Here is a 15880-nt window from a genome sequence, read left to right on the forward strand (position 1 = left end):
ACCAGCCCCAAGTCTTCTTCTTCTGTTGTTGGTTCTTGCATAGTTATGCACCAACCAGTGACCATTATTTCAAGGATACAGGATCTGATGTAAATATTACACTCAGTAGGTATTTGCTGCTTGAAACGTGTCAATGCCTAATTGCAAAACTAGGTGTCTTACCTCCTTCTGCCACTTTTTTGGCATCCTTCATTACCTGGATAGCACAAGGAAACCTTTTCTATAGTCCAGGTAGAAGAATGAGACTTCTCTGTTGAACATAAGGGTCATTTTTTTTCCCCCATCACTTTCTAGACAAAGTAACTTCAATTTGAATAGGAAGCCCTCTTCTCTTGACAGTATAATGTGTCCATTAAATATTGATCTGCATATAATACATCATAAACTGTGCTGGAATGTGCAGTACCAGGGAAGACACCAGTCTTGCTGATGCAGTTCATATCTCACTGGATATTTTGACATGTGACAACATCAACCAGCATATTTTTGCAACAGGGAGGTGAAAAATCCAAATCACAGTGATACACTGGAGAAAGATACTGCTATTCTGTAAAATCACTGCTAGCCAAGAAAGACTTCACTCTGGCATTATAGGGCAGTATTTTGATGTATGTCAGCAAAGCCCAGTCTTCCTGACACAAATGGCTGAAAATAAACTGTGGGCAACTTCCTTTGATTTTATGGCTACTTTAGTTTCATGACACCCAAAGGTTTGATTCACCAAGAAGAGTTTCAACCATCATAAATGGCAGGCAGTTCAGCACTCCCTTCAGTGAACAAATCAGTAAATGGGGGAAAAGCAAAAAAAAAAAAAAGTCTATCTGCCTCCACCTGGAATTGTACAGAACAAAATCTATGACAAAGGAGCTAAACAGAGTAATAATAAAGGCAATAATGTCTGAGATCTATAGGAAACAGGTTCCAAAGGAGATCCAACCCCCAAACTTGTATTCATTCTTGCTCTCTCTTTTTTTTCTTAAACAATTTCATTATGAGTCTGAATCTGAGTGGCAGCTCCATATTGCTAACCAGTTTAATTATTAGTGTTAGCAGGCTGCAGTCTCAGGCTTGCATTTCACTGAGATGTTCAGGATCAATACTGAGCCTTGACGGAGTTAATATTACCAGCTTCCATTTGCAGGTGCTATTTACTGAGAATGTGAAGCTCCCGATTTCCACACACACAGATACATACACACACAGAGCATTCAATCCCGCAGAAAACTTAAGGGTAGTGCCCTTATCTTAGGAGACAGTCAGGCGGGCCACAACTCCCACAAACTTATTCCCAGTCTGTAATGTTTTCCATCTGCTAGAAACCAACGTGACACATGCTGCTTGTGAGCTACTTATTTTGGGTAAAACCCATAAGGCATAAATTCCACCTAAATTGAGTTTTAGGCAGATTAACTAAATGCATAGACTTCAATCCTAGCAAACCCATTACATGAAGCCTCACCAGGCATCCCTGTGATGAGTGAGCTTCCAAGATACCTCAATGAAAGCAGTGCTTGGAGGAGGTAGGTCCCAGCTTCTCAGTGAGTAGCACCACAGCCCTGTCATAGCCGGAAAGGCATCTGAGCCTTTCCCGAAGCCATGCAGGCTCCATCTCCTGCATGAGTCACCCAGGGTCAAACACAACAGTTACTGGAGCATGCAACTCGGTGGCAGGAGAGCTGGGACTAGGACGTTTCTCTGCCTTAAGGAAAGTGCAGAGTCTGTTTGTCCTGGAAGGTATGAGAGAGGAATGAGCCTGCCTGTATCTCTCTGGGTAAAGCTCACCCATGTGCATCCAGGAGTGCAGGAGTACTGAGGTGAGGAAGCCAGAGTGAGGCGGGATCCAATTTAGTAATCCAGCAGGACCCGCAGGATTGCAGCTGCCTGGACAGCCTCTTGGTGTTGATTTGTTTGTTTGTTAATTCTGCAGTTGTCTACTTCAGCAACTCAGAAAGCAAAGATTTCCCACAACACCAGAAGTCCCTCAAGAGGAGTCTTATACCCTCTGCAGTCATAACCTTAGGCTCTGACTCTGCAGTCTCCTCCATTCTTGCAGGAGAGCTGACAAGACAGTCAGAGCAGCCCTTCCAGCTCTATAATCCTGAAATAGGGAAAGAAAAAAACGTATGAGCACATGTATCTCTCTGTTCAGCACAGGTTATATATCTCTCTGTGTGTCAAAATCCCTTCAAACTCCAGAGCTGCTCCTGTCACGGGGACACTGTTGTTTTGAAGAGTGGTATGACTCGTGTCCTCGTCTCATGAGATCCTGGAGATCACCTCAATTGTGGTGACAAGGGGCAGAAAGAAGATTATGTACACATTTGGTGTTGTGTTCAGAAGCCATCCCTCTGAACACGCAAAGGCATCAAAATGTTAGGCTCTCTGCTATTGGCTTGCCACCATACACAGGTGAAAGCTGAGTTATCACTTGTCTTTCTACCTGAAATCTTATCAGAAGCAATGGAGGGATCTCATTAGCATCTCAGGTATTAAACAAGATAAACTCCTCCTGCTCTCTTCATTCCCATCTTTATCCAGCTCTATTCATCCGCCAGGTTCCTCAGCACAGGGGTAAATTCCACCTGAAGAGAGTCCTCAACATGACAGCAACACTGAAGCCAAAATTCCTGCTCTAAATACAATGGGCGACTGAAGCTGGAAAGCTTTTGTATATTTGCTAATCAGCGTCTTCTTTTTAGAGGCAGAAAGTACAAAAGAATCTCTGCAAATAATTAAACACCCTAATTCTGGATTATCTCTGATTAATGAAGAGGAAGGTGCAGTATCTCAGGAGCCCGGGAATGCTAGGCTGCGATTATGTCATAATTGATCCCTATTGTTTCCAGCTGAAGTTTATCAATCTCATTTTCTCATGACTGTCTCCTCTCAGCTCCTTATAAATTAGATCCAACTATTAGGAGCAATTGCTATGCTTTTCCTGAAACACAGTCTGAGCACAATGGTAAGGAGGAATGCAAAGTGAGGGGCTCCTAACTGCAAGCTATTTTAGTGTGTGTTCTTTTTAGAAGGGGCTACTATTGTTTTCTTTGATTCCACCTCTGCCAGCCTGTAGGGATGATTATAGGGACTTCTGCAGCTCATTCTTGTAGCTTGCAAGTGAGGTGTTTTAGCACTGCAGTTTCCACCATGCACTGTATGGATCTGTGAGGGTGTGCTGACCTTCTGAAGATGCTACAAAGGGAATAAAGGACAGCTGTCCCATTGTTAGGGCTGGCATCCCTGTCGCAGTGATCTGCGCCCCTTCAGGGAAACAACTGGGGCTTTGCAAATTGATTAAAAGCTCAAAAGTCTTTAGTAGTAATAGAAGGGGATAGAAGCCAGAACTTCTCAGATCTCTTCCAATCTGTTCCAAAAACCGCCTTAGCATATGGAAATTACTCTTCTTCTCTCTGAGTCAGTTTGCTTGTAGCTAAGAGTGTTAGCAATACTTTCCCCCACTCTAGTGGTGCATGTGACCCTTTGAAGTGTTGATCATTTCTGCACTCCAGCACATATTCATAAATGCACCTCTGTGACCTAAAACCTTATGTAAGAGTTCAGGCAGTGTGAAATTCCTCACGTGGCAGTGCAGGCCAGAGAAGCACTGCCTGCATGTCTCTGATGTCCACAGGAAAGCACCCATAGAGGCACTGGCTCTGCAAATTGTGATATGATAGTCACTGTAAAAGACTGATTCAGATCTCACTGGTAGCAAGATGGCAGTCATCACATATAGATCTGTCCCATCCTTACTTTTTTTTTATATATATATTTGGAGCCTGGACAAGCACTGAGCAGTCTGTGTAATGGAGCTGTACCAGGCAGTGATTCAAGACAGGTACCTTGTGTGTTTGGATCAAGCAGAATGCCTCTCTACAGCTGGCCTTTGGTTGCTTGTAACAAGCACATGCAGCTGTCTCTTGACTCTCACAAAACTCCTCACTGTTTCCCATAACACCAGAGGGAGGAGCCTTCAGCATTATGTCTAACACTAATAAAAGGAAAATCATCTTCACTGCATAAATTATGAAATTGCACACTACTGGCATTGGAAGCTATGGAGGTCAGAAGATAAGTGGATTCAAAAAGTACTTGCCAAGTTTGGGTCCACCAGTGCCCACTGCAGGCAGTGTAAGACTTTGTGATGCAGATATGTTTAATGGCTGGGATTTGGGAAGGAATAACTAATTTGCTATACTTCCTCCACTGGTTTCTTTATTGCCAGTTCTGAGGACAGGACACTTAGCTAGACAGACTGTCGTTGGTACCCCTGCAACCCTTCTAATGTTCTTTTTCCTCTTCTAGGGTGTGCATTTGTGAAATACTCTTCACATGCGGAGGCCCAAGCAGCTATCAATGCCTTGCATGGCAGCCAGACAATGCCGGTGAGTAGCTCTGTAACATGGCACATGAAGGTCGGTCCAGGCTTTGCTGCACTGTGGCCTGATGGAGAAGGAAGGGTTATTTATCTATGCTTTGCTACTCATCTTCTGGGAAGGATGACTTAGGCATGTGGGACCTTGGGTGTGTTTAACTCATTGGAGGAAAGGCCAGGATCACACTGTCATTTAATCACACCTGCACAGAACTCCAAGGGGTGCTGTGTTCCATCACCAGCAGTTTTGATGCACTGAAAAAAAGACATGGTTCATAGAGGTCAAAAACACTGGGTCAAATTCACCACGAGCTCAAACATTTAAGTTTCAGAGGAATGAATCAAAGACAAACTGGTGTCTAAAGACTTTTGTTTTCCCTCTCCAAAGAGCGCCGCCTTCTATATGAAGGATAAAGAACTTTTTGCCAAAATTGAGCAGAAAGCAGCATGCTCACATGGTAGCACTACAAGCTAGAGACACATCACACCATGATGTGCACTATCACTGCCTTTCTGCTGCTAAAGTGCTTGCCTGGGCATAAATGTGGTCCCCTTACATCCAGCTTTCGAGAGAAAGTCAGACACTTCTGAATCTTCCAGGAAATGTTTGAGGTATCATTCTGCTTGGACTAATACAACGTTTCCAAGCTGATAGTCCAGGGAAGTGGAAATTAAAATCGAAATGTGTTTTCTATGCAAAACAATACTTGTACACCACCATGCAGACCTGGAGGAATGTAAGACATTCCATTATCAGCACAGAAAGGCAATCTGGTCCAATATGTTTTGGTTTATTATAATAGTATATTATTTTTATTACTAATTATTCACAGTGTAAATAAGGAAAGGCTAAGAAACATGCTGAAGGCTTGTAAAAGATACAGAGAATCTCAATATTCAATATTTAAGATTATAAAATCTCCCTTTCAATAAGAACCTCTGATCTCAATTCACAAGTTTATCCAAATAATTTTAAAATGGGCCTGGCAGATTGTCTCTGGGTCTGTGTAGGGATGAAAGTGGGAAGTTTGTCACAGGAAGAGGTTTCTAGTAGTAGCAAATAATCAAGATCTTGTTTTTTAGAACTCAAGATCAGACAAGTCAGATTAGAAAACGGTAAATGTTTACCGGTGAGGTTATTAAAAGGTGGGATCTCCATTTTTTGAATGATTACAATCAAGACTGGGAGACTCTTCCTAGGAGATTCCTTCTAACAGAACCACATGCTGGGCTTGATGCTGGCATCACACAGTGAAATATTGTGGACATCTTTCCTGAGCAAGGCTGAAGAGGTATTTGAATGTCTTTAAAACTTTGACCTAAAGGGATAGCATCTATAGACTGACACAAGGAATTGCAGTTCCACAAGATGTGGTACCACTAAAAGGTGTAATAAGGTCAGTTCCAGACCCAAAAAGCTTAGAAACTTGGGTGACACTGAGATGAAGACAGGGAAGAAAACAAGCAAAACACAAGGAGTGATTAAGATTTTATCTAGACCTACTATATCTAAAATATCTTCATTCTACCTATTTCAACACTCTTTATATAAGAAAAAATATTCCTCTCTTTACCACCTCATAGCAAGTTTTGGTTCATCCTGCTGAAGCCAACTGAACTTAAGATGTGCAAAATAATGAAGAATTTGCCCGTTTCATCAGTCAGATTTTTATGGGACCATTTTTCTTGTTGATTTATTTGACTCAAATACCTGTTTTATAAATGTTCTTGAATAACCACATCTCTGTTTATCTGAGAAAACTTTGTACTTTCACCCTCACTAGATACATCCTAAATTCAAACGTCCATGACTTGACAACTTTCCATGAATTGGCTGAATCTCAGCGGTACTCCATATAAAAACCGTTAGTCCACAGAAAATGCAAGGAGAAAATTATGAGCTTAGTCTTCATTTTGAGCCAAATTACGTGGCAGTGCCTCGTATCTCCCTTGAGGTATGAGCAGTCACACAGGCAGTTACCATGGCTCAGCAGACTAGTGAGGACCTGTCAAGAGACTTGCCACTTGATCAAGACATTGAGCACACACTGCTTTTCCCAGAGGGCCTCAAAATACTTCGGACACTTTGAAAGAAATGGGCCAAATTCTGCAAATGAGCTCTGTCCCAATTCTCCTTTTCATGGTGCTTCAGGGTGCACTGCATCTTTCAGGGCTTGGATGTTCACAGAGAAATGCAGCCACCTCGTGGTGAGATGACGATGTAGCCCTCGTCCTTGGAAAGGAGGGGTGCGTTGCTGCCATCTTCCTTCAGCTCCCCCTCCCAATTCTTTCACCATTAGGACTGGCCTCGTTTGTCCAGCTGCGATGCCAACTCAAAGTTGTTCCTGTGGTTCAGCCAATTTAAATGTCTCTTGCCTTGTCCTCGTGTACTACCAACGGGGCATCCATCATCATTCTTGTCAGGTCTCGAGCCATTCGTTCGTGCGGCAGACTCCTGTTTCTCCACAGCTGTCAGGATTATTGCTCTGCTGTGACTTCCTGTTCACACAACATATGTTGCCTAATAGTTTCAAAAGGCAACTTTCTTTTATGAAAGTTTTTTTTTATTAACCTTTCCTTGGACAGGTGCCTGACTGCCATCCGTCACAAGCCCACTTCTCCATGCGAGGCTCTTTTTTCTCCAAAGGGCTCACCAAGCATGTCTACAACTTTCAAATTTTCACACAAAGCAATTGCATTGAGAAATAACTTTCCTAAAATGCCTTACTCCTAAGCAAGCCCGAAGTTCCTTCTGTATTTTAGAGCACCAGCCAAGAGTACTTTCTGGAGGCCTTTTAGAATTGTCTGTCAGCTTTAGGATAGAGTTTACTTAACCTTCATGTCCTCCTTTGTGAGAGATCATCATTTTCATGTACTTTTGCACATAATTTTTTAACAATGATTTCCCCATTTTACCTTTAGGTCTCTTTGCTTGATTCTCTTTACTTCTTCATCCAAGCCTTGTCCCTAGCAGCCTTATCTACCAACATGAATTCAGCTACTATTTCTATAGTGACAGCTTGCAGATCTGACTTCTCTACTGCAGGACTGACTCCTGTCCAAACTAAAATCTTGGCCTGTCTTTCCAGCATCTCCTAGTGGATGGATGTCTAGCTGTCAGATCAAGCTCACTATGCATAAAGTGGAGCTCTTAAACTTTTCCTCCCAAACCCTGAATCCTCTCTTCTCCGCCTCCATTCTCAATTACTGTGGACAACATTATCATCCTACCTGTCAGTCATGCTCCTACCTAAGCATCATCTTCAGCTTGGTTTTCTCTTTTTCTCCATGTCTTCACATCCGGGCGACAGCCAAATGTTGAGGAGTCATTCTGCACAACACATCTAAGATATGGCCTTGTCCGTCCACCCACGGAGAATAAACTCTCCTCCGTGCTTCATCACTCATACCAAAATTGCAGCAGCCTTTATGCTACCCATAAAGTACACAAGGTTAAATATTATACTACTGTTACATCTCTTTGACTATCTCATCCACCTCAGAATGGCACCTCAGAATTTCTTGTTCTTGTGAATTAATTCCTGAAATTCCTGAAAGGGGTAAAACTACTGTTACCTACATTTTTTGCATAGAAGCAGATAATGTAAGGAGGAATTAAGAATGTAATTCATTTTATTTAGCTTTAACAGCCTGAAAATTTGTAATCTATTACAACTGTTTTCCCACAAAGGACTGAGAGAGAAAGAGAGAGAGAGATTTCTAAAGATTTGTGCGTTCTTCCCCTTACTTATCTGTGCTAGGATGAGATAAATCACCTTCTGGGCATGTCTGTCCCTTTAATAAATTATAATGGAAATTCCTTTCATTAATTATAAGGAAGATCTCTGCAATGGCGTTAGACTGAATAACTGAGGTGGGACTTGTCTCACCTAACTGAAGACATCTAAAAGTTTAGGAACTGAGATCATGTTGTCTAAGTGCTTGTCATCTAAGTTTCTATTACAATCAATAGGGAGAAATAGATACCTCTGGAGGTATTATATTATACAGAAATAGATCTTGAAACCTGTCAAACCAAAACCCAAATAGAAGTGTGCTTTTCAGTTAATTCTAGGTGTTGGATTCCCATGGTCTGTTGGATACAAAATAGTGGTTAGTCACCTGAAGTGCAACTTAGAATGAAAAAGGACCCTTACTGCTTAAAAACAAAAGCAAAACCACTTGCTTCCTGCAGATGTCTTGGAGTCTACGATTGCCTTTGCTCCCTGGTGACACACCATTGCCACCTGAAGTCCTTCTGCTCCACTTGCCACTGCCGCGGTAATCTTACTGGAGATAAAGTTCTTCAGTAACTTTATCCGAAATGAGCCATCTACAAATCAGATGTCGATGCTCTTAATTTGGCCTCACTTCAGAGCATGAGTCCTCCCAAATACTTCAGACATCTACCTTAAAATCACCTGACTCAGCTTTGGAGGTATTCGCCTCCCCAATGAGTGTGCCAAGAGCAAGCAGCTTAGACTGTACACCTAACTTCATGCCTGATACAAGGGGAGCTGAATCCCATTCTGGGTGTTTGCTGCCCAACTAAAGCAATTTGGAATTCAGGAAGCGGGCATCCCCTCATCAGAGTCCTCTGATACCTGATCCATTGACTGTATTTTGAACTTGCCTAACACTCCAACTGTCAACACTATGTTCTTTCTATATCTCTTTTCCTTCATTAGTTTTTTAAAACTGTTAAGACATACAGAATGCTATAAGGTGGCTTCCCTCATTACACAGACCAAGTAATCTTTTGTTTAGTTATAGAAGTTTCTGCACCAAGTTGGTCAAACTGCAGCATTTCTTCTGCATCCAGGAAATATCATCCCAGGTCTATCTATGCCTGGCTGAAAATCTTCCATGAAAATTACTTTTCATATGGAATCTTCAGTTTTGTGAAAAGAAAGGAAAATGTGAGACTTGGATACAAGCACTGAACAGATGTCTGCTTTACAGAGAGAGATTCAAATTAAGTTGAACTTCAAAAAAAATTTGCAACCCCAAACTTTGCTAACTTGGGGACTTCCGTTTCCACATCTTCTGTGCAACTCCAATCTGCACTAATAGGAAAAATGATTTCAGATGTCTTCTCAGTAGCCACCTGTATCAAATTGGTGATTTGATAGAGTTGGACTCGATGATGCCTGTGGGTCCCTTCCAACTCAGGATATTGTATGACTCTATGAAATCATGCAATTTTTACTCTGTGTTGTTAGGCTACAGACAAATTGGATCTCTAATTACTATATTTAATATTTTTTTTAATTACTCTACAAATAGGAAGGACACAACACCAAGAACAATGTTGACTTTCACCCTCTGCCCACCATATTCCTTGGAAGTTCACCCAGGGCACTGAGATTCTCAACCAAGCATGATTAATAGTCAGATGAAGGGATTCTCTTCTTGCCCTGTACAATGTTCAGTCTACCTCTGGTACTGTAAGAGACTGTGAAATGAAAAGGTAAAAAAATAAAATAAAATAAAAATGTAGCTTAATGAATTACAAAGTGAGAGTGACTTAAATATGAGATTATCCAAAATTGCCCCAAGAAACAAGTGTCATTGTCATTATGTGCAGTGGGCCTCTTTCTGACTCATAGGAAATGGGGCACCATTTGCCATCCTGGGTTTGGATGCTCAGGTCTCCAATCAAAGAAACCAACCCTGGCTCATATTTATGACCGCTATTATTATTGCTCTGCGTTCCTACAGTGCAGTTAAGGCTTTGCAAAGCATTGTGAAGTTAACTTCAGACACAGCCCCATTACGGAAGCTGGCCGAGCAGCTGTTCTCACCCCCTGTCAACACAGCAGAGGAATATTTAGGTGAATTAGGGAGGGAAGAGAAAGCTATGAGAGTCTGCAGAAGGAGTACTGAGCAGGTGGAGGAAAGAAGGGAAATAGGCCTTCGTGGGCATGATGAAGTTGTAGCTCAGGCGTCTCACTTGCAGAGCGGCGGGGAAGCAGCTTTTATTATGCGTGCACGCTGGCACCAAAGTGCTGAGTCGGCAGAAACTCCCTGGGAGGAGCAGCGTGGCGGCTCCGGTGAGTGGGGGGCCACAATGCCGTAGATCAGCTGAGGTATTTTTAACAATTATTTTTATATAAACAGCTCTGAACTTGAGGAGCTCCATGTAAATGGGAAGCAGTGGGGCTTGTAATTAGATTTGTGTACACTTTCATAAATTGCTGGGAAACATCAAAGCCGTGATAGAAGGCTGTGGTGCACTTTATTTCCTTCTTCTGTTCTTCTGTTAATTGAATGGTTGATGTGTGGATAGGAAGTGTTGGCTTCGCGGAGTACTATTTACAGACCCGCTGACAGCTGCACTGTGAAAATTAACAGGAACAGAGCAGCCTCTGTCACAGCTCTTCCCATGAGGGACTTGCTTCAAATTGGATCATTTCTTTCATAGGAGAAACTTTCCTCATCTCTCTTCCTTTCTTCACAAACACACGCACATCCAGCTGCACGATCCAATTCTCCCTCTGGGCTCATGGCAGCCTTTAGTGCTTGGAAGAAGGGTTTGTCATTTCCATGAAGTTGGGAGAGTTCAGCTCCTTCACAACTTGTAGCATGTTACACTTCCAACAAAACGTATCTTCAGGAAATCAACCAAATTAGTCACATAAGCAAAAGTGGGAGCAGGGCGTGTGAAGCCACAGCTTCATGTTTGCATGTCTCACCTCAACAAGAGCAAACTCTTCACCCTCGTAGAGACTCTTATTTGGCTTCCTCTGCGTAACAACTCTGTGGTGATTTTTACCACTGGCTACTATTAGAAATGTGGCTATCATCAACCCTGCATGGAATTGCTCTGTACTGAGCACCATGCATACCTCTTACAGAATAGTTTCTATGTCCAGTAACTTATCAACCAAGGCCAGGGCTGACATGTCTGAATTACATCAAAGTGATGGTCAAACTATAAAACTTCAGTGTCATCACTAATATTCTCATCTACACTTCTCTTAGAGTTAATGTCCCTCACAACTCAGAGGGACATCTGTTGGTCTCAAGTAACTGATGGCTTAGAATAGACAAGAAAAATGGCTGCAAGTAGGTCATATGAATACTCCCTTAAGGGCCCAGACACTAGATGGAAATTAAGAGGAAAAATTTAAAAAAAAAAAAAAGGAACAGTGTCTGAGAATGAGCAAGTCTTACAATTAGTAGATTTAGTCAGTTTCTAGTCAAAGTCACAGCAATTCTTGTTCCTGATCCAGCAGAGAAGTAATTTACTAGTGGATTCTTAGGTAACTGCATTTTAATACTTATTTAAGTCTGGAAAATGTAGAATTAAGAAGGCCAAACTTAAAGACATCAGTCCACCACCTCACTTCCCAGGAGTGTCTTCAAAATATCTAGGTAAGAAGCAGAACTTCAGACAAATCCATAATACAAATAGATAACAACTAGACAGACCATGATTCAGAGTATTAATTAACCAACAAAATTTAGTCTCACCTGGATGCCAGCAGGGCTTCCAGTCCTCAGTTAATAAAAGCTACCTTGTGCCAGTCAGCACATGGATGGAGTTGCTGAACCCCTCAGGCTGGCAGGTTAAATAGAAAACTTGGAAAGTCATTAGCTATGTTTTACATGAATACAGAAAGATGAGGTGGAGGGGATTTTCAAAGGTAACTGGTGAAAGTTAATGATTTTGGCATGTAAGTGCCCTCCATGTCTCCCAGCTGAATTTGCCCTAAATTTACTTGCCTGAGGTCACTGAGGTGGAGTGGGCTATCATCACAAGTCTATCTCCTCAAATGTAGAAGGTTGAGGCTTCATTTTACACTGTGATGCTGGAGGAGCTAATGGAAAAGAGTGGAGATGACAACTCAGACTTGTTTTTTTCTATTCTCTGTTGATCTTCTGCTCTGTAAAAAAGCATACATGCCAAGTAATGGCTTTCTGTAACACACAGACTGGCTTAATTAACTCGGGAATGGACACAACACATCCATTCCTTCTATTAAAAAATAACATCACATTAGGAGTCCATTCATAGTTCAACAGCAGTAGGCCTGGCCCTCCTTCCAGCAATGAATTATTTTTATGAATACGCTACCTAAACACCATTTATAAAGTCATGTGTTGGCCATTGGTATGAAAGAAGCAACAAGCCACCTAATACCGGGATGTTAATTTGCAGTCATTTATTCTATCTAAATCCTGTGATTCCTTATAGCTGAGGCTTGTTTTCCTCTGGGCAGCAGGTTAGGACCAGAGGGGGACTTGGGTTCATGGACTGTCCCACCCCACAGCTGCCACTAAGACAGCTGATTTCACATCCTTTGGGCCGGCAGTGTCCCAGTATTAACATAATTCCCCTTAATAATTTCTATATAAAATAAAATCATAGGACCATGTTCCCTGCCTCCCCCCTTGTTCCATAAATGAACTAATAAATCACATGTTTCAGGGTCCCAGAATAGAAATCCAGGCAGCCCGGCTGCCTGACAGGGGGTATGAATCATACTGGCGCCGAAGACGGCCTTTGGGGGCCGGAGCACTCATCAGAGCTGCTTTTCTTCTCCAGTCACATTGCCGTAGCTGCACAGGCATCTGGCAGGACAGTGAAGAGACCTGTGGGATGTGACGGGCTTTGCTGGCCATTCTCCCGGCCTCCTCACTACACCTCTTCCCTCCACAGCACAGGATTCAGGGCCTCCAAATGGGATAAGAGGCGTAGCTGCTGGTGAGCCGCGCAGCCTCGCCCTAGGCAGAAGGAGCTAATTGGCACTGTAACACCTCTTTGCAGGTCCAAGGGGGTTTAGGAACTTAAATCAGCAGTCATGGATGTGGCTGGGGAAAAGCCGGCACAGGACTGTGCCACAGCCCTGTGTTGCCCAAGTGAGGCCCCATGAGACTTACCACATTTAACCCCCGTCTCATCTGGATGAGATTAGGAGCTGGGAGGGGACTAAAATAATATGCAAGCACTGACTTTTTTAGGAGATCAGAGCAATTTACATGACATAAAACACTCCCTGTCCAGCAAAGGAGTTCCCAGCTTTCTGGAGAGTGCTCTAGCAGCCAGCACTGCTGTCCTGTAATAAGGATATGTTCTTCCTGCCACAGAGAAGAGTGAAGGTGTCAGCATTAGCTCCTTACCACTCTTCTTGCTTTGAGGGGGGTTTCTTTCTTCTTCCATCTCCCCTTCTTTCTTTTGCTCCAAACCTCATTTAAATCACTGGAACCATCTCTTTTATTTTAGCAGCCTCTGGATCAAGTTTAAATTTCTCTGGATGCTTCTCCTTGTTCCTCTTTAATCTGCTCCTACCTGGCCCTGCTCAGACATGTGATCTGCACTGGTATTGGTGATCTGTATGGAAGGTAGAGAGACCTTAGCATTGGGCAGATTACTATCCTGTTCCAAAATAGAGAACTGTGATTCAGTAGTTATTTACCCAAATGGGTTATGCAAAGATCAAAATAAATCTTTAAAGGGCAAAAATATGTTTAGATCAAAACAATAACTTTCGAATAAGATCCTCAATCAAAATCTACAGAAATTTACAATTGTAAATCATCTTATCAAACACCCATGTCTTTGCCTCAGATGTTCCCTGGCAAGTGAAATCAGGTAGGGAAATACGCTTGACTTGCCATCCTAAAGGTCTTTGTGGTACCCACAGGAAACAGTGGCTGCCAAGTCTCACGCAGCAGCAAGGAGACATTGCAATCTTGGTGAAGCAGGATGCAGTGCACGTAGGTCTTTCAGCACAAACAGATTTCTTGTTCTTTCAAAGCCACCAAACTGGAGCTTTACACTAGTTCATCTCATAGTTTCAGTTCACCACGTTTCACCATACTAAAGCATGCAAGTACCTCCCTGCAAACATATGTGTGTCAATTAATGACCCTGTAGTTGTACAGTGCTTTGGGGTCTTCAATTTAAACATGCCTCAAATGCAAATTCTTTTTGCTATCCCTGTCATGCAACACGCTTTACACTGCAACAGTCCAAAGTGGTACAGCCTGACAGTGATCTGGGGTGCCCTGTTGAGTGCAGCATATTTGCAGCTCAGTGCCACTGCAGTATTCTTCTGCATCACATGCACACTTGAAATGTATCTGGTTGTGGTGCTACTGTGCTGTGACAACAGGCAGTTCACTTTATGGCAGTGGAATTATTCTACTTCTGTTGTTTTCATCCTTTTCTATTTAGATTGAAGGAGAGGTACTGTCTCTTTTAAGTTGTGATCATTCAGACACTAGCTTTAATGGGGTTCTACACTGCAGCTACCAAATAGTTTTTCAATAGTAATAATAATTTATAAAAAAAAAAAAAAAAAAAAAAAAAAACCTATGGCATGACAGTATTTGTCATTGCTAGAATATTTCCATGGAAAGTACATTTTTAATAAATATAGAACTAAAACTACATTATCTTCCAAACCATGTTACTCTTAATGGGAAAGAGAAACCTACATTTATTTTTTTTTAATTCTGTTTTGTAGGTTTTCTTCAAATAGACAAAAAAGAATTATTTATTGCTTTCATATTTCTAAATAGCAGGAAAGAATTTCCAGCCTACTGGTGTAACAACACTTACCATTTCATGATGCATTAAGGAAGGACATAGACTGAGCTGAAAAATGCAGACCTGCTTGAGGAACTCAGCTTTGAAGTTTAGGTTGTTTGGATACCTGACTTTGATCTGAGGGACATACTAATACCTGGGTTATATATCGAGTTCTTTTTAATTAGAATTGGGTACAGTGTCACTAGAAGTCAATGATTCTGTTGCCCTGTGGAAAGCAATAACTTTAGCTCAGAGAGACACCTGCTAAGTAGTGTATGGGCAAGTAAAACCTAAATCAAGCTTCCACTCCAAATAAATTACAACTCTGGAGACCTGTGAAGGGAAGTACCTGCAGCAACTCTCTCTGCTTAGACATTGCATGAAGAATCCCCTCTACCGAGGGAGCAGCATTATCAAAGGGTCTGTCACTCCAGCCCTGGATGAATGCCTCCTTTCTCCACTCTGTCTCTGTCACTCTTGTCTCAAGTGTGTCTAAACCAGCTCTCAGGACCGTACAGTTGAAATCGCTCCTAGTGACTGCTGTTCTACTCATCTTTCAGATGAGACATGAAATTGAAGCCCTGAGTACAGAAAAACATAGCATATCTCACAAGAGGGGAGGGATGTTAGTCCTGGTCTTCTGGCCATCTTCCAGCATCTCTACCTAGCTAAAATTCCCTCTGCTCTACAGTTTTAATTGGACAGTAGTTTCTTTCTCACTTGTCTAAAATCCCAGGTTTGGGTTCAAGCCCCCTTGCTGGCTTATTCAGCAGCACTTTTTTTAAAGAAGAGATACATGAAATCAATCCTCCCCGTCCCTCCATTCTAGTTTTGCTTTCAAATTTAGGAGACATCATACCAAATACCCTGATCTGATAGAACCCAAAACAAAGAAGCAAAAAATTCCCCCTTTGGTTTCAAGGCCTTTTAGGGATCCTTTTGTGAAAATAGGGAAGAGTGCTAAA

At 42.1% G+C, this 15880-nt stretch overlaps 1 protein-coding gene across 21 annotated transcripts in view; it reads left to right on the forward strand.

Annotated features, from left to right (window-relative positions):
- CELF4 (CUGBP Elav-like family member 4) overlaps nucleotides 1-15880 on the forward strand; it is a 703890-nt gene that overhangs the window by 602038 nt on the left and 85972 nt on the right. For all 21 annotated transcript variants that reach the window (XR_014687072.1, XR_014687073.1, XR_014687074.1 and 18 more), the window contains exon 5: nucleotides 4306-4385. Coding sequence is in view for 16 of the 21 variants with exons in the window: in XM_084503539.1 (XP_084359665.1) it covers nucleotides 4306-4385 (80 nt within the window). In the remaining 5 variants the exon portion in view is untranslated. The remainder of the gene's footprint in view (nucleotides 1-4305; nucleotides 4386-15880) is intronic.

The sequence above is a fragment of the Aythya ferina genome (assembly GCF_964211825.1).
Source record: "Aythya ferina genome assembly, chromosome: Z".
In the NCBI taxonomy this organism is placed as follows: domain Eukaryota; kingdom Metazoa; phylum Chordata; class Aves; order Anseriformes; family Anatidae; genus Aythya; species Aythya ferina.